The 18,246-nt window shown below is 41.8% G+C and overlaps 1 protein-coding gene across 1 annotated transcript in view; it reads left to right on the plus strand.

The window, feature by feature from the left end:
• The first annotated feature begins 1,095 nt into the window (after positions 1–1,095).
• The window catches only part of LOC131737011 (collagen alpha-1(XXI) chain-like), a 37,666-nt gene continuing 20,515 nt past the window's right edge, over positions 1,096–18,246 (plus strand). Inside the window, exons 1-2 of the mRNA XM_059023432.1 lie at positions 1,096–1,240; positions 11,066–11,187. Of these exons, the coding sequence (XP_058879415.1) occupies positions 1,206–1,240; positions 11,066–11,187 (157 nt within the window). The 5' untranslated portion in view covers positions 1,096–1,205. The remainder of the gene's footprint in view (positions 1,241–11,065; positions 11,188–18,246) is intronic.

Here is an 18,246-nt window from a genome sequence, read left to right on the forward strand (position 1 = left end):
TGTTGACATATAGTACTATTAAATCTATTGTTGTTTTGCAGATCATGTGAAAACCAGGTTCCCTCATACTGATGATACAACCATCAAAGCCTGCATGGCTCAAAAGGTGAGGGATGAAAGGACAGCTGCAAGATAAAATGGAATCTTGTAAGAATGGACATCTAAATTCCTAATTACGTATTTTTGTTTAAATTTAAAATGTGTTGATGTATGTGTTACTGTAATTTTGCAACAGTATTAAAAATTATTAATTTCACATTGTCTGGTCTATGTTACTCATATATGGGAATACATTTAATTTAACTTTACAAAAAGGACTTTATCTGGTGTCAATGTGCGTCTGTGTAATGTCAATTTGTGTGTATATGTATATATGGTACAAAAGCAGGAAAAATATTCACCTTGATTTGTGGAGAATAATTGTATACAAATATTAAATAATCTTACAAAACATTTCACATGTGCATGTGAAAATTCACATGGAACATGTGAAAATAAACATGTGAATCACATTTGAAAACAAACATGTGAATTACCACATGTGAAAAGTCACACAAGAAAGTCCGAAAACCTTGTGTGAAAACTCACATGTGAACATGTGGCTTGCCAATTTCTGTAGACTGCTTTGTGTTTTGTTCATTCGTTTTTCTTTTCCAAGTAAAAAATGTATTTTGACCCGAGAAACGGTACACAGGATAATCTGGATCTACTCTGTATCATACGCAACGCAATCGAAATCAAGCATGCGTACAGGTGATAAAATGTTGCAACTAGTCAGACTGTAACTTTGCTGCTAAACAAAAGTGAAATATTTATGCACCGTGGTTTAGCGATTATATATAATATCATAAAAAGAAAAAAAAAATCGAGGTCATTATTTTCTTTTCCTTTCATTTTAATGTTTGCATTTCTGAGTTATCCTGCGTACCCACTATGATGACCCCGTTAGAAGTACACCCATGGGTACGCCCATCACTAGTTGAAACCCCCGGTCTGCAGTGTTTGTAGTGCACTTACTGTCCACGCTGGGGAGTGCCCTATCTGTTCGAAGCTGGAAGACGTCACAGGCTGGTGAAGTATAAAGGAACTGCTTCTGCTGCTGTTAATGTAAAACCAGGAGTTCATCTGTACGTTAGTCTCCCTCTAGTGATATTAGCGAGAACTGACAGACATACATTACCTGCAAGGATTTTACCCCAACCTACATGTTTCAGAAGTGCACATACATTTTGGAAGCAAGGTAAGTCATATTGAATACTGTACTAATATTTTTGTTTGCTTTGGCAAATAAAATATGAAATTAAATTTCACGTATAAAAAAGTTGCTGTATAAACAACATAAGAACAATAAAGTCAAATTAACCTTTGTTAGAATTCGTCTGACAGTAACTTGTGAACTGCAACTGAAAAGCTTTGATACTTTAATGATTTAATACTGTATACACGTTTCTTACTGCACTTGTTAAAACAAAAACGTATGTATCAAGATTGTAAACAGTCTGCTCTGTTTAGCTGAAGGATTAAAAAATAGTAACATTAATAAAATCATACCAAATACTTTGATTATTTTCTTTTATGTAATATATGCATGTATTATCCACCTATAAAACATTTGTTCATTACATTGCTTTTTTCCTGGCCTCTGCAGTCTGTTGCTAATATATTTCTAATATATTGCCAGTAATATGACTAGCCACAGGGTATTTCCTAATATTCATACAAATTGCCTGCCTATTTTCATTCAATCTTCTTTAAAATTGCTTCCTGCTCACTTGAAATGTGTTTGCTGGCTCTGCTAAGCAAAATGCAAGTAGAATGTCGAATGACAGAGGAACAGAAGATAGCTCCACTGCTGCAAATTTGTAACAGGATGAACTTTTTTTAAAGAACCAAATGCTTCTATTCAATTCAACCTCAATTTCTGAAATAATTCGAATGAATTACCTAATAAATGCAAAGTTTGCCATCATTCATTAAAGTCTGCAGACATTTAAGGCATTTTCATAGCTGGGTTAGGATGTGTTCTTCACAGACACTGCATTTATTATGTTTCTAACAGGGTTAGTGACATATTTAATGGTGTTCTTCATTTTCATATATCATGAAATACATTAGTAAAATTAAAGAAGCTTTTACTGTAGGTCGCAGGTATATGGGATACGCAATAGGGACTATCTGCATGTCCCACAGTGATGCGTTTTCTTCCCAAAGTTGAAAAGGAGCGTCTTTATTATGTCATATACAGTGGCTCAATGCTTGTAGTCCCATGGCACCTCCTTCATTCCATCGTGCTTTTCTTCCATGTGTGTATGATATTTTATTATTGATGTCAGGAACACTTACGCTGAGTTTGTGTGGCTAATTGTTCCACATGCTTCTTGGAAATTGGAATTTGAATAGTTACTGTAGTGGATATGTCAAGGAACTCTTGCAAATGAGATCCAGATCTTCTCTGATACAAAGCATTTGAGTTAACAGCGTTTTATTTGAAAATTCTTTACATTTATTCTGAGATGTATTAACTTGTAACAGCAGGGGACCAACTAGTTCAGTATGATAAAAACATCTTTACAATAAGTGGTAATCCCAGGATAACCACAGAGAAGTGGTTGATGCAGTGAAGGTTCTCCTGTGGTGTACAGTGCTCTAGCTGTGGTTTATCCTGGCATTTATAGGTTTATCAAATTGAACTCTTATTCATCTGAACTGACAAATGCACTGGCACTTGCATATTCACATGCAAATCAGTGCAAAAAAAGCAGAAACTGTAGCTGTCAAAAATGATAGTGTTGTGATACAGGAATTTAAAGTTTTATTATTCAAACATGAATCATCAATCAGATGCTTCTTCAGTTTTGGACACTTTGTGGTTGACCTCACTGATTACTGATATATGCATGTATGGTTGGTTGACCTTCCTTTTTCTGCGGCATATAACTTTATGTGAGGCACAGTTAACGGTTAAATCATCACCCAGTCTAATCCATAACATTTTCTGATTTACATTACCTGATGTTTTAAAGGGGAAATACTGCATATGTGTTAGTATCAGAATATTACACTTATTATTCTTTTTAAAATCACTTTAACATTGATGAGGGATACTTAAAAAATGTGATGCTTGACCCCCGCAATAATTGCAGATAAGTTTTTTGAAATTCAAAAATGAGCTTCTAGACTTCTGGACAGCCTATGGAATAGAAACCTATTAAGAGCCATGACGGGATTTCTTGTTTTAATTTTACAATGACCGGATTCGGTCATTTGTATTCTTGTAGTATGTGTAATCAGATTGATTGAGCTCCTATAAACATTGTTATTGTGTTGCCTATGAATAAAGATAATGTGGATCAGCTTTACTTACAGTACAGTAATACCAGCACCAGCACAGTATTTCAATAATAGCCATTGTGCAGGAAATTGCCACCAAATAGTGATATTTATAGTGTCCAAGGTAACAGAAACCTGTTATGTATGGGACAGTTAGGTTTTCATCTGTAAGTCCCATATTGTATAAAAAGAAATGTTTTTCCTTGCATTTTTCTTTGAAGGATATTAAATTGATGGCTATTTCGCTCTAGAATAGCATACACATGCATTTAAACAGAGGGGTAATACAATTTCACATATAGATACCCACATTAGTCAAAAAGAGCTATTTTTAGTGAATAATTGAAGGGGTGCATTGACAAGATGAGGGCTTGTACACAGCTAAGTGTGTTGGAATGTTCTGAAGGCGCAGGCATATGTTCTACTACAGCTTTGGTGGCAAAACAATATCAGATGATAAACAGTGTATTGATAGATCTTGAGAACCCGTGAGAAATATAAAACAACACTATAAGGATATCCTCCAGAATTACTTACTTTAAAAACATTTGTATAATTCTATTTTCTAGGTATTTTTAGGGGTCCCTAAAAAGGGGGGAGCGACTTGTACACCAGTGTGACCTATAAGCTTTTTCCAGAAATGGTTGTCTCAAAAAGGGGTTAGGGGTTGGGGTAGGGGTTGGGGTAGGGGTTGGGGTGGGGGGGGGCTTATAAACCTGTGCAAGTTATACACTGGTTTTATTATATTTATTAATACATTTATTTATTTTTACTGTTCCCTTACCTTTTAAAGGCATATTCATTCTAAATACACATTTAGTGAAATGGCATGTAATCAAGAGGTAGGTACTGCACATGTCTTCTGCTGATGTCAGTATTATTAACTCATAAGCCACTAGGAGCAGATCTATTACACTGCCATAGACATTTATTTTATTTTACTTTATTTAACATTTTATTTGCTGAAAAAAGTCGTATGAGCTTGTTTACAAAGATGTCCCAGGAGGAAGGCAGGAGCAAGTTACAGTTACGTACATGCATACAGTAAGCACACTGGTTTGCAATCCATGTATCAGTGAATTCATTTCGCATCACATACAATCACAAGGCTGGTTCTAATGATGGAAGTTCCCCAGTACTGATTTCTTTCTCATTTATAGAACATTGTTTATCATGCAGAAGATGTCTTCTCTTATTCATTTGTTTGAATGTTTCCCAGTCTGTACCTGTGACAGGGTGACCGATGGTCTGACGTCACGGCAGAAGCAGGAACAAAAACAAACCAGTACTGCAGAGTAAAGTAAGTGACGCGGGGCGTCTTTTTATTTTTAAATCACAAAAATAAAATAAATATTTAAACAAAAACACTGGTGCTCACAGAGCAAAATAAAAGAGTAAACAAAAACAAATCTCGAACACAAAATAAACAATAAATAATAAATAAACCATACAGGTCAGGCTGGGCAGTCGCTGTCACTGTTCCTGTATGTTATAATTTAATTTAGTTTCGTTTTCACACGATCGCTCCGCTCCGCTCTCGCTCTCTCCGCTCCTACAACACCCACCCTGAGCTGGAGAGCTGCAGGCTTTTTATAACAGGTGACATGACTATACGTGACTGCCAGCTAATTCAATAATCGCCAGCTGACAGTCACGCATTTCCACAAGGATTTAAAAACAAAACATGGCTACGCCATCATCTATACATAAATAATAAATCCTGCGGCGCTTGCCGTCATACATTTAAATATAATAAAACAAATCATAAAACAAAACAAATACAAAATACACTGCACATTGGCGGAGGGGACTCCGTTCTAAAATAAACAAAACAATGTACAGGGCACCTCACCCTGTTACATATCCCCCCCCCCTTGTGCAACGCACACATGGCCCCAATGGCCACCTCCCCCCTCAGTCTCAATGTCCCGGAAGAGGGGGAAGCATGTTGTTTCTGGGGGGTGGAATCTCTGGCACCCCCCAATTCTTCGTGGCCGGCAGCTCCCTCTTCCGGGGCTCCCGCCACACTCGATCCTGCCGCGAAAGTGCGGCTGGGGGAGCTGGTTTCCTGACCTCCCCCCCCTTCTTCATGGCCGGCAGTTCCCCTCCGTGGGGCTCCGATCACATGATCTCCGGTCGCGAAAGTGCGGCTGGGGGAGCTGGTCTCCTGACCTCCCCCCCTTTCTTCATGGCCGGCAGCTCCCCTTCATGGGGCTCCGGCCACAGTGTAGCGACCCCAGGCGAAGCAGGACCCCTGGCGACCCCAGGCGAAGCAGGACCCTTGGCGACCCCAGGCGACCCAGGACCCCTGGCGACCCCAGGCGACGGCAGCAGCAGCAGACCCTCGGGAGGCGACGGCAGCAGCAGCGGACCCTCGGGAGGCGACGGCAGCAGCAGCGGACCCTCGGGAGGCGATGGCAGCAGCAGCGGACCCCCGGGAGGCGACGGTAGCAGCAGCGGCGGACCCTCGGGAGGCGACGGTAGCAGCAGCGGCGGACCCTCGGGAGGCGAACTTGGGACGGGAGCCCCTGGCCATGGAGGCGGCAGCGGGAGCTCCACTTCTCCATCATACCCTGTACCCTGTATGGAGCAAAAGGCAGTCCCAGGCGATGCAGAACAGCCATCCCCAGGCAATGGTGATGGTGGGAGGGGAGCCCCTGGCCATGAAGGTGACAGCAGGAGCTCCACTTCTCCCAATGGTGGTGGTGGTGAAGGTAGAGGTAGCTCCTGCTCCTCTCCTCTTGATGGTAAAGGCGGCAGGGGCTCCTCCTCTTCTGGCGGCCAAGGCGGCAGGAGCTCCTTCTCTTCTGGCGGCCAAGGCGGCAGGGCCTCCTCCCCTTCTGGCGGCCAAGGCGGCAAGGGCTCCTCCCCTTCAGGCTGCGAAGGCGGCAGGGCCTCCTCCCCTTCAGGCTGCGAAGGCGGCAGGGCCTCCTCCCCTTCAGGCTGCAAAGGCGGCAGGGGCTCCTCCCCTTCAGGCTGCGAAAGCGGCAGGGGCTCCTCCCCTTCTTGCTGCGAAGGCGGCAGGGGCTCCTCCCCTTCTCGCTGCGAAGGCGGCAGGGGCTCCTCCCCTTCTGGTTGCAGCGGGGAAACCAGCAGGCATGCTCCCTCTGCTGGTGGTGGTGGTGGGAGTGACACCCAGTCCTCCCAGGGCGGTGGAGGTGGAACCAGCAGGAACTCTCCCTCTGCTGACGGAGGCGGGAGCGACACACAGTCCTCCCACGGAGACGGAGGTGGCACCAGCAGGTATTCTCCCTCTGCTGGCAGAGGTGGGAGCAACACCCAGTCCTCCCATGGTGGTGGAGGTGGAACCAGCAGGACCTCACCCTCTGCTGGCGGAGGCGGGAGCGACACACAGTCCTCCCCCGGAGACGGAGGTGGCACCAGCAGGTATTCTCCCTCTGCTGGCGGAGGTGGGAGCGACACACAGTCCTCCCACGGAGACGGAGGTGGCACCAGCAGGTATTCTCCCTCTGCTGGCGGAGGCGGGAGCGACACACAGTCCTCCCCCGGAGACGGAGGTGGCACCAGCAGGTATTCTCCCTCTGCTGTCGGAGGTGGGAGCGACACACAGTCCTCCCAGGGCGGCGGAGATGGAACCAGCAGGCATGCTCCCTCTGCTGGCAGGTATCTGGGCTGTGGATGTTCGGCCTTCCCCCTTTTGGGCTGTGGACACACTGGCTCCTCCCTCTTGGGCTGTGGACGTTCGGCCTCCCCCCTCTTGGGCTGTGGACGCACCGGCTCCTCCCTCTTGGGCTGTGGACGCTCAGCCTCCTCCCTTTTAGGGTGTGGACGCTCAGTCTCCTCCCTCTTGGGCTGTGGACGCACCGTCTCCCTCTCCAGGTCCGTGTCTTGGAAGACCTCCAGACAGTGGTGCTCCTCATGCCCGTACCGCATGCAGTTGGTGCACCACTCCTCTTCCCCTTGTTCCACCTTTCCTCTCTGCCTCCTCCTCCTCCTCACCTCTGTCCGTGTCCCTTCCTCCTGCCATATGGGGAAGGTGCCAGGGGAAATGTGCAATGGCTCCCCACAGTTGAAGCACCACTCCTCCCCCAACAGGCAGGTAAGGCAGACTTGCTGCGGCTTTTGCTGCTGCAGCGGCTGCTGTCTCCTCATCCTCCTCTTTCCTCTCATCCTTCTTCCTCACCCTCCTTTCTCCACACAATAAAAACGAAAAAAAAATGAAAATGCTGCAGTACCCTCTTCTGCCTGCGTCAACGCTGGACACCACGTGTGACAGGGTGACCGATGGTCTGACGTCACGGCAGAAGCAGGAACAAAAACAAACCAGTACTGCAGAGTAAAGTAAGTGACGCGGGGCGTCTTTTTATTTTTAAATCACAAAAATAAAATAAATATTTCAACAAAAACACTGGCGCTCACAGAGCAAAATAAAAGAGTAAACAAAAACAAATCTCGAACACAAAATAAACAATAAATAATAAATAAACCATACAGGTCAGGCTGGGCAGTCGCTGTCACTGTTCCTATATGTTATAATTTAATTTAATTTAGTTTAGTTTAGTTTTGTTTTCACACGATCGCTCCGCTCCGCTCCACTCCGCTCTCTCTCTCCGCTCCTACAACACCCACCCTGAGCTGGAGAGCTGCAGGCTTTTTATAACAGGTGACATGACTATGCGTGACTGCCAGCTAATTCAGTAATCGCCAGCTGACAGCCACGCATTTCCACGAGGATTTTAAAACAAAACACGGCTACGCCGTCATCTATACATAAATAATAAATCCTGCGGCGCTCGTCGTCATACATTTAAATATAATAAAACAAATCATAAAACAAAACAAATACAAAATACACTGCACATGGGCGGAGGGGACTCCATTCTAAAATAAAATAAACAAAACAATGTACAGGGCACCTCGCCCTGTTACAGTACCCTAGGTGATTAATGCTGAAACTTGCATCATACCTCTTCGGACTGATTTGTTTTATTATTTTTCTGCAATAGAATAGATAGGAACAAATTGTAAATTAAGAAAAGCTACAGTACTGTGTTTGGCAGAGACATCAGTGGAAAGTTTATTTGGGTGTTAATTATTTTAATATTATGTTACACCAATTATCGTCTCTCAGAAGCAGATAATTGCAGACAATCATCAGTGCACATCCTAATATCATGAATACAGAACCAACTTTGTATTAGTTGAGGGACTCCTTAAATATGACCAGGCAGAGTGTACCCAGTGTTTATTGTTTTACAGCATTGCCTTTGTTTCATTGCCTTTTCAACCACCCAGGCTACAGAGTTTCCATCCCTATTCTCTGCAATTTCATTGCGTCATAGAAGAGTAAAGAGGCTTTTTAGCCGAACATTTCTAATCTAGAGTTGGATAGTCAAGGTAAAAATTGTCAAATAGGTCAACCAATTGACAGTTAAAAGCAACATTCATAAATCATGTATTTGATAATGTCTGGTGCTCTATTTGTGAAAATACTAATCTGTAACACCGGTATTCGTACACTTTGTTTTAAAACAGCGTGAAAATTGTAATTTATGTTAATGGATTGCAACGACAACTGCACTTCGTTCCAGGCCCGGTGTTAGGGCTAGGGTGAAATAATGGGGGCTCAAAATTTCTGCGATAGTGATATATAGCTATAAATAAACCATCTCGTTGGTCTTTTGTGTTACTACAGTTAACGTTGGATACAAAGTTGAAATAATTTGAGTGCTCATATTTTCTTGTTCACTCACTATGCACAGTGAATGGAGTCGTTGTTGTAGGGATAGGGAATGTCAGAAATTGTATTTGGCCCGCCAACAGTTAAGAGATTTTTGCTATTATAAGCATGCTCTAAAGTGCCTTTTTCAATGTGGAAGACCGATGACTGGGGGGTGGGGTTTTACCCCTTTTTTGGGTAATGTGTATGCTTCAGTACTACTCCTAGAACAAAATTCAATGTGTGAAGTGTCAGGTCTTTGTATTGCGCGTGTGTGATGGGAAGCGAAGTATTTTTGTCATAAAAGAAAGATAGATAGAGAAAAACATGTCTTTCATGCATGATGGGAGCGTGATCTCTTTTTTTTAAATGGAGGTAAGCCCCAATGCCTTGTATCTCTCAAGTCGTGGCAGTGCCAATGGAACCATGTTTCACTCTGAGGGACGGGTAAGTTATCAATTGATTATACTGTTGCATTTAATGGGAAGAACAATACATAAAGATGAAAAAGAAACATTTGTAAAACATATTTAAATCAATTGAGATGCAACATAAACTTTTCGAAAGATGTCCTTTCAGCATTGTATACATATTGTAGGAAACCTGGTCAGTTCAGGTTGGCAGGACTTGTTTTATCTTGTTTGTTTGTCTTGTTTTGTTGGTCCTGTGCCTTCACGTTATCTGTATTGTTCTGTATTGTTCTAGTTTCGGTAGTGTGTGTGTGTTAGCCACACGAGAGTAGTGATCCGCTCTCTTCTCCCTGTGTGACGTATCACTGATAGACAGCCGGAGCCTGTGGGTGTGTAATAGAGTGAAATGAGAGAGTGAGCAACTTTTTAGAACAGACAGGAGGAAGGATTTATTGTTTTTTTTTTTTGTGGTGTGGTCCTGACCTAGTAGTTTTCTTAGCCCCTGAATCCCGTCTCCAATCTTTTCATTTAAAGATTATCTTGAACGTCTTATTGAAATAATAAGACATCATAAAACTGGCTAAAAGAAGAGAAGAAAACATGCTGAGTTCTTTAAATATCCTTATGTGTGTTTTGTACAATTCCATATTGTTGTTTCTGCTTATATTATTATTTACCATGCTTACTAACTATTCCAGAATCCTTAAATTGATTTTGTGAAGTGAGGTAGGAAACATACCACTGTTGCAAATCTATGGACTTCAGTATATAACAAAGCTCTAATATGCTTCATCACCAAGCTTCATAAAATCAGCCTGGAAGAGTCAAAAGCCTGACAAATAATGATTTAAGCATAAACACCAACAGAGCAAGAGTTTTGCAGACACACATAATAGGGTATAAAACAAGTATGAAGAGTATTAAAATTACAATTACTAATAGCTTGCAAATGCTAAACAGTAGCATCCACTGTAACCACCACTTAACGTTATGTAACGTTAAGTTCTTAATTGTCTGTAGTTGATTTGGTTTTAGAAATGTTGGCAAAAAGATCACAATGGTGGCAAACATGACGTTACGTACCAGAAGTCATTTTCAGTGGTGCGTTAGAAACTGGTTCAAAACTGCATAATTTTTACTCTGTTAAATGAAACATAACTTATATACAGGAAGGACCTTGGGCAACATGTGGTGCAGCGCATTTCAGGAAAAAGACCTGAGTGATACTGTTGTCCTACACATACTAATTAATGGAGTTTTTTCTTCTTCGAATGTGTGGGCAATTGTTGAATGGAATGTGGCTGTTAAGAATACCTGAAAAGGTGGATAATAATTATAATAATAATTTCATAAATGTATGTATTTTATTTTTTTGTAAATCTAAAATCTTTATAAATATGTAGAGCTTTTGAGGCATATTTTTTTATTGTTCTTTGATTTTGTCGGTCTTTATGTTTCCGGGTAAATGTGTGAGCTTTTAATTTCTTTTCTTTTACTTTTTTATTTATTCTTAAATGTGCTACATATTACAGCTCTGTCTATTTGTTTATTGTGTTCTTTTTTGATGACTGAAAAAAGCAAATCATGAATGTAATAACTACAGTATGTATAGCACTTCACCATCTGCTTTTTATTTTCTTTCAAGGTGCGGAAGGACTACCAATTGTTATAATACAATGAATTCATGGATGTTGAGCGCATTCATTATGTTTTTGTCATTTACTTTTTTACTTGGGGCTGAGCAAAAGGAAGAAGACGTTCGTGCTGGTATGTACTAGCTTTATATATACAGTGTGTGTGTGTGTGTGTGTGTGTGTGTATATATATATATATATACTGTATATTATATATATAGTACTTTAATAGAAAGATTCCCACACTTTGATTGGGAGAAAACAATAGCACTCCACCAGTTTTATTTGTAACAAAATGTAATTGAAAGAAAATCTCAACCTTTTTAATAACATTTTAATTGAAGAATGAGTAAGTCAAAATTTCCTGTAAAATAATATGACAAACATATTTTTAGCTTCCTCTGTGCTATTTTTAATGTTTCCACCCAAACACAATTCGTGAAATAGTATTGAAAATAAATAAGGCCCCACATAAATTGCGGCGAGCTATTCAAAATATGCAGCTCAGTTGCAACCAAAGCATGAAAAATTGCAGAAATGTAATTCTAGTGGCTTAATTATGAAGGTTAAGAAAATATAAACAGCGTTTTATGTTGTTATTTTATAAAAATACCGATCTGAAACGGCAGAAACATGAAATAACTAGCATTCTTTTTTAATGGCAATTTTATATACATTTATAAGTAGAAATGCTTTACAGTGAATCGCTTACAAAAAATAAGTCCAGCAAACTTTGTAGACTAACAAGTGCATTTACAGTATTTTACAGTAAATAAAGATGGAACACAAAAGCGAGCCCAGACATACCTGTATATTTACAGTTTACAGGCATTCAATTTCAAACAATAATACGCTTGCTAAATTTTTCAGATACCGCCAAGCATAGTCTATAGCACTGACAAACATTGACAGACAACATTCAGGGATAGGGTTCCACTATTTTGATATTGTTTACCATATAAAATTTCAAGCAATACGATTTTAATACGTTACAATGCTCTCCCGATAGAATCGCCACCTGAATTAAACAATTAATCACATTATTTGAAGCTGCTCACCTGTCTTAATGTCCCAGAATTATGAGGCCAGTTGGCAACCCTATTCAGAGGGTGTGTACTAGAACAGAGATTTTCTTTCATCAATCAGAAAAAAGTCAAATACGTAAAAACAATATAGTATTTATGTATTTTTCAGGTTAAAGGGATTTTTTTTAATATACAGACATACCTCCTCTTACATGCCTTAAAGAGACTCAGAGTTGTGGGGACAAGTGCCCCCCCCCCCCCCCCCCCTGCCCCCACCAGTGTTTAAATGTAATGCTTACCAATTTTGCTACACAGCTTGAGTTTACATCTTATCAAGCTCCTTGTACTTCGTTGCTTCCCGCCATCAATGGTCAATTCACAGAGCAGGAGCCCGGGCTGTAAGAATAGCTTGTTAGATCATAGATAGCATCCCCGACTAGAACAGGTAGCAGATGCAAAGCCGCTCGCAGTGGGAGCAGAGAGCTTCCCTCAGGGAATCTGAAAACAGGTGGAAAGTAGAAGGTTAGTTAGGACATTTAGCACTAAACACATAGCAGGCTAAGACCCGTGCGGAAATAGAACTGAGCCTCTGATTTTGAGGTAAGTAATAGCGCATGAGCTGCGAAAGGATAGGTGTGGCTGGGGGTATCCACTGACTCATATGATGAGAACCCCCCTTATCCGAAGGCAGAGGTGGTGTAGCCTGACCCGAAGTAGGGGTAATGAGATCACTTGCCGCCCAAAAGAAGGACCCGCAGCTCCATAGAAGTTCGCCAAAACCGTGCGACAAACAAGAAAAAAGACCATGTGCCAACGCATAGGAAAAAACACACAAGAAAACAATAAAAGGGGGTTAGATAGGTGGATGGATTATGTGTATGTATAACTATACCTATATCTTTCGCTCAGTGGAGAGGAAAAACCCCCTCGTACAAGCCAACTGCTGAAGAAGACCAGCGCCCCAGACTCTTAATGAGATGCTGGTTGATTCTCGCCTTGGCTGCCGATGTTGCTGCCCCGATCCTGAAGTAGTGAGGCGTGTAGAACTGGGGCGGGAGGCCTGCCTTGGAGATCAAAGAGGCCAAGTGGGAAGAGAACAAATGTCTCAATGCAACTGAATGGGAAGAATCCACGAATAGCGGGTCTGATGGGAGGAGGGATTTCCTACGTGAGCGTTATCTAGACATGGAGCTATAAGGGCAGAGAGGAGAGTTAATCTTTGAATGAACTGGCCTTGATGGAGCTGATCTGTCTTGGAAATGCATAGTAGGAGAATGAAGTGGGATCCGGGAACCAGTGAGAGGTCGCAGGAACGGATGCCAATGGAAGGAAAACTGGCGATTGATGGAACTGTGAACTCTGTGCATCTGAGGGATCCGAAGAAAGTTAAACACATTGTCTCCATGAGTAGGTCGCTGAAAGGATTGAAGCAGTCATTTTGAAGGATTTGTATAAAAGTGAATAAAATTCCCACAGATATAGGTAGCCGCGATGGGGAAGCTGGGGCTATGCTTTTTATGATTCCTCGTAGTGTCAGACGCACTGCCGGAATAGACAGCAAGATAGGGGAAGAAGCTGCCAATAAGCAATAGTGATACTGGATCCCACTAATGCATGATTTAATTGTGCCTGGAGGCAGATTGAGAGAGTCTCTTGTGCGATGAAAGCGAGGATCGAGTCTTGATTGAACAGAATAGGAAGAATCAGATTTTGAGTACAGAAGACTGAATAGCAGTTCCAGCCTGTGGTGTAAGATGACGTTGTGGATGGAGCGAGAGCTGAAGCCATGGAGTTTCTGGCAGATTGAAGGAGCTTGGATAGAGTTGAGTTTAGTTGAACACCAGGTGCTGGAATAGTGGGACCTGCAATGGGACTGGAGCTGCTGCTGGGATCAGCTGGCGGAATCAGCAAATATGCTTCTCCAAGCCTCCAGGCATGATGCCGTAGAAGAGAGAGCGAGGAGACAGTGGTGAAATGAAAGTTCTACCCTGGGGAGTGATGCGAATTGCATAATTGAAGTGGCCCAGTAAGGATAGCAGGTAGCGTTTTCTGGTAGAGTTTGCAATTTGAAATTGATTGATGAGGTATCGAATACGGTTCAGTTTAGCAGGAGGGAGGTGGGCTTCGAAGTTAATTGTATCCAGGGTGATGCCTAAGATGTCCAGAGCATGTACTGGACCGATGATTTTCTCTTCTGAGAGGGGGACACCAAGTGCAGAGAATAGTGTTCTGAGCTTTGTGATTGCTTCTGTTGGGGGGTCAGACTGAGAGTGCTGACTGATTGAGGGTCTGAGGTTGCTGAGTGTAATTTATTGCAACTATGCGATGATACTGGGATACTGTAGAATATCCGCACTGCAGACTGTTGATGAGGTAGGTTGTGAAAAGCTGGTCTGGGTGATGTTTGAGGGCTTCAGTCAGAGCTGGGATGAAAACTGTGAGCAGATTTGAACCTCATTTCTTGGGACGGCTGGGCAAACTGGCTGAGAGTGGGCGTCGCCACAATAGTTGCATATATGGAGATTCCTGCAAAACTTGAATGAGCAAATTGTTACAGATTTGCTTGCAAGCGGCAAATCTGATGTTACGACCGTATTTATCTGTGTTCCTGGAAGAAGAAGGTGGAGCTGATGCGTGGCCTGCATGGGGAGCTGGAAATGGAGCCGCTATCCTGTCCCTGAAGTGGCGTGAAGTGGAAGAGGCCGTTCTGTGGGAGGTTGATGGTAATGTAGTCTTAGGGCACAAGGAAGTAGAATGTATTGTAGAAGCGCAGACTGTGCATGCGTTTGCCCTTATCCCACCGAAGACTCTATTGAACAGATCGGGATCAGAGGCAGCCCAGTTGATTATGATGTTGTCTGACGCTAATATGGAAGCTGCTTTGGCTGCAAAAGCTTTGTGGTATTCATAAAACATCATGCCACCATATCTGACTGCTAGATCTGTAAAATAAATAGTAATCCAGCTCCAAGCGGCAATGAGGGTAGGCAGTGCATAATATGTCCCGATACACAGAAAAAGCCAGTACAAATTCCCCCAGGGTAAGATTTTTGAGCAGCTGGGGGTCGCTGGACTTGAGTGTGATAGTGAGGTCCCCACAGTCGACTGTACAGTGATCTCGACATTCAGAATTACCAATGAGAATTGAAACGAAATTTATGTCCTTGCCTTCAGTGATCTGACGCCTGAGATGAGGAGCCAGAGTGTGATTTCTGTCAACAGGAGCTTGCTGTGGAACATTGAGGGCAGCTGTTGCCAGGTTGTAGGTGGGCACGTCAGCTGCGGGGACCGGAAATGCTGGACAAGAAGAGACGGCGGTCGGGGTGGAGATGAATGCTGAGCCTGGAGGAATGTCGATCACTGCAACCCGTTTGTCCATGTTGTTGAGCCATGTATTTATTGCAGTAAATGAAGCAGCGATGGGGTGAATGAGGGATTTCATGTCTTCGAAAATGTAATTGTGAAGCTGAAGGATTGGATCTGTTTTGATTGCGTCTCTGCGTTTTTGAACTGCTGTGCTGGGAGAGGAGGCAGCGCTTATAACTGGAGAGGGAGGGTGGTGGTGGCTGCCTCTCCTGGGACTCAGGGGGGGCTGAGCTGCAGGAACAATTGCTGAAGCGCGCCTGCGAGAAGGAGGGAACACGGGTGTATTAAATATGGAGGTGCAGTAAATGTTAAATAGCGCCATACGATCGCTTCCGGCCAGGATATTGATATTGTTGTCATGCAGGGCTTTAAATAGGTAGTAGATGATGATTGACAGGAGCAGAAAATTAGAAGAGCCCTAGCTCCCACCCCCCAAACCTCACCTAAAGGTTAACATTTGTGAATATACTGCATGCGGTAGCTACAGAATGGATCATAGAAATGCCGGGATAGCTAATTGTAGCCTGCCTGGGAATTGCCAGAAACATGTGACCAATACGGTTGAATCCACTCACTTGCAATGCATGTTTGCAGCTAGTGAATAAGAGACTGGATTCTTGATCCTTAGGATTTCTAAGCACCGTCTTAGTCCCCCTCAACCTAACCTACCAACTTACCTATCTGTCAACCAAATCTTTGGAAGGTGAATCTTTATCCCTTTGCAGTCCATTGTCAGACCTGGTCCGACATTGCAATTATTCCTATCAGGTCCATTGTCGGACCCTGTCCGACATCATTATAGAAACGCAAAAAACGGGTTTTAGTCATTTTTTTCACCGGAAAAAGTCGAGAAAACCATTCAATTGCCAAGTGGGAACGACAGGAGCCGAGACAAGTCGAAAAAAAAAAAAGGCGTATCTCATGAATAGTCATACATGGCCCTGGTATCAGATAACGGGGCGGTCGTAAGTAAACAAGCTGGCTGACTGCGAGTCAGCGCACAGAGAACACGGACATTTGCAGAGCCTTTTTGAGATGTTATAGTAATAAAATAATGACTTGGATCGCATTATTGAGGAGTTTGGTGATAAAACGAGTGATCAGGAGATGATTGATCGGTATGTACGACTATTATTATTATTATTATTTATTTCTTACATAGGTGAAAGCTATAGCGAACGAAAGGGTGGGGCGGGGCTGGAGATGCCTAGTGAGTGCTTTGTTCATATGCAGGGCCATTTAAACCCGTTTGACTGTGAAAAAAATACTTTTAAACAGCACGTCTAAAATTAACTGCGCGTGTGAAAATAAATTAGACCTGGCGTGCCTGACGCGCATTTAATAAATGGACCACAAAGGGTTATACTGTACTGTAATACATACAATATTCTGTGTTCGGAGAGAGTCGGGATGCTTTATATTGTTATAGCAAGGAGATTAATAAAAAATACAATATTATTGTTTCTTTATTTGCATTAGTGTAGTATAACTACAGGTTTTTTTTAAATATTAGAAATAAATATGTGCATGCAGATCTTTTGTTAAGTATATTCCATCAGCAGCAAGAAAAAAAAGTCTGTTTCTGTTTTTATTTGTTTCACAGACATATGTTTTTGTGGTCAATAAAGAAAATAACAGTAATTTTTGTTTTTATTGTAAGACCACTTTTTGTACAGTAGTTCAAAGTAACATTACCGTTAAAAAAAAATTAAATTCCTGCTTACAGCTAAACTGACAACATGACAAACTATCTAAACTATTGTCTATTTATGCAAATTTTGTTTATTTGGGCACATATCAATACCGGAGTGGGTAAATTTACCATCGTCACCTACTACACCTATCCTCGGCTGGATCCTCCAAACAAGACTCAAAACCAACCAATCAATCAAGTGAATCCTGTGCCAGTCTACCGCACCAGCCAATCCACTCCCTGTCAGCTCACATAGCGCTCCAATAACAAGCAGTTCAGACTCCATCGTACACGGACTGTGCATTAACTGCTGCATTCATTTCTCAGGCAATGTCCAGATTATAAATAGGGGTTTTAAGCCCTAACAAGTTAATAAAAAAAAAAATTGATTCACTAAATAAAAACTCATTGTTTTTCTCTTTATATGTATGTCATCCTTGTTTTTTATTTAAAAAAATGTTCGGGACTATTGTCTTAGAACATTTTTACTTTTCTTTATTTTTTTAAAAGAAAACAATGGTAAAAATCATTTTATAATAGCGATAGTGCCCTCTTGATGATGGCTCTACCGTGTGATAGTTGACCTTGACTTACGTTAGCACCTTTGGCTCGGGATGCATAACGGTCCCTATCACATGGTAGAGCCATCATTGATGGGGAGTATCGCTTAATTATGGAGCGTGTGGTTGTAATAATCCCTGGTAATGCCCTTTTGTGTCTTATTGCTTATATATATATATATATATATATATATATATATATATATATATATATATATATATATATATATATATATATATATATGTATATACAGACGTGCTCAAATTTGTTGGTACCCTTACAGCTCATTGAAATAATGCTTCATTCCTCCTGAAAAGTGATGAAATTAAAAGCTATTTTATCATGTATACTTGCATGCCTTTGGTATGTCATAGAATAAAGCTAAGAAGCTGTGAAAAGAGATGAATTATTGCTTATTCTACAAAGATATTCTAAAATGGCCTGGACACATTTGTTGGTACCCCTTAGAAAAGATAATAAATAACTGGATTATAGTGATATTTCAAACTAATTAGTTTCTTTAATTAGTATCACACATGTCTCCAAT

This window comes from Acipenser ruthenus, chromosome 4 (assembly GCF_902713425.1).
Source record: "Acipenser ruthenus chromosome 4, fAciRut3.2 maternal haplotype, whole genome shotgun sequence".
NCBI lineage: Eukaryota > Metazoa > Chordata > Actinopteri > Acipenseriformes > Acipenseridae > Acipenser > Acipenser ruthenus.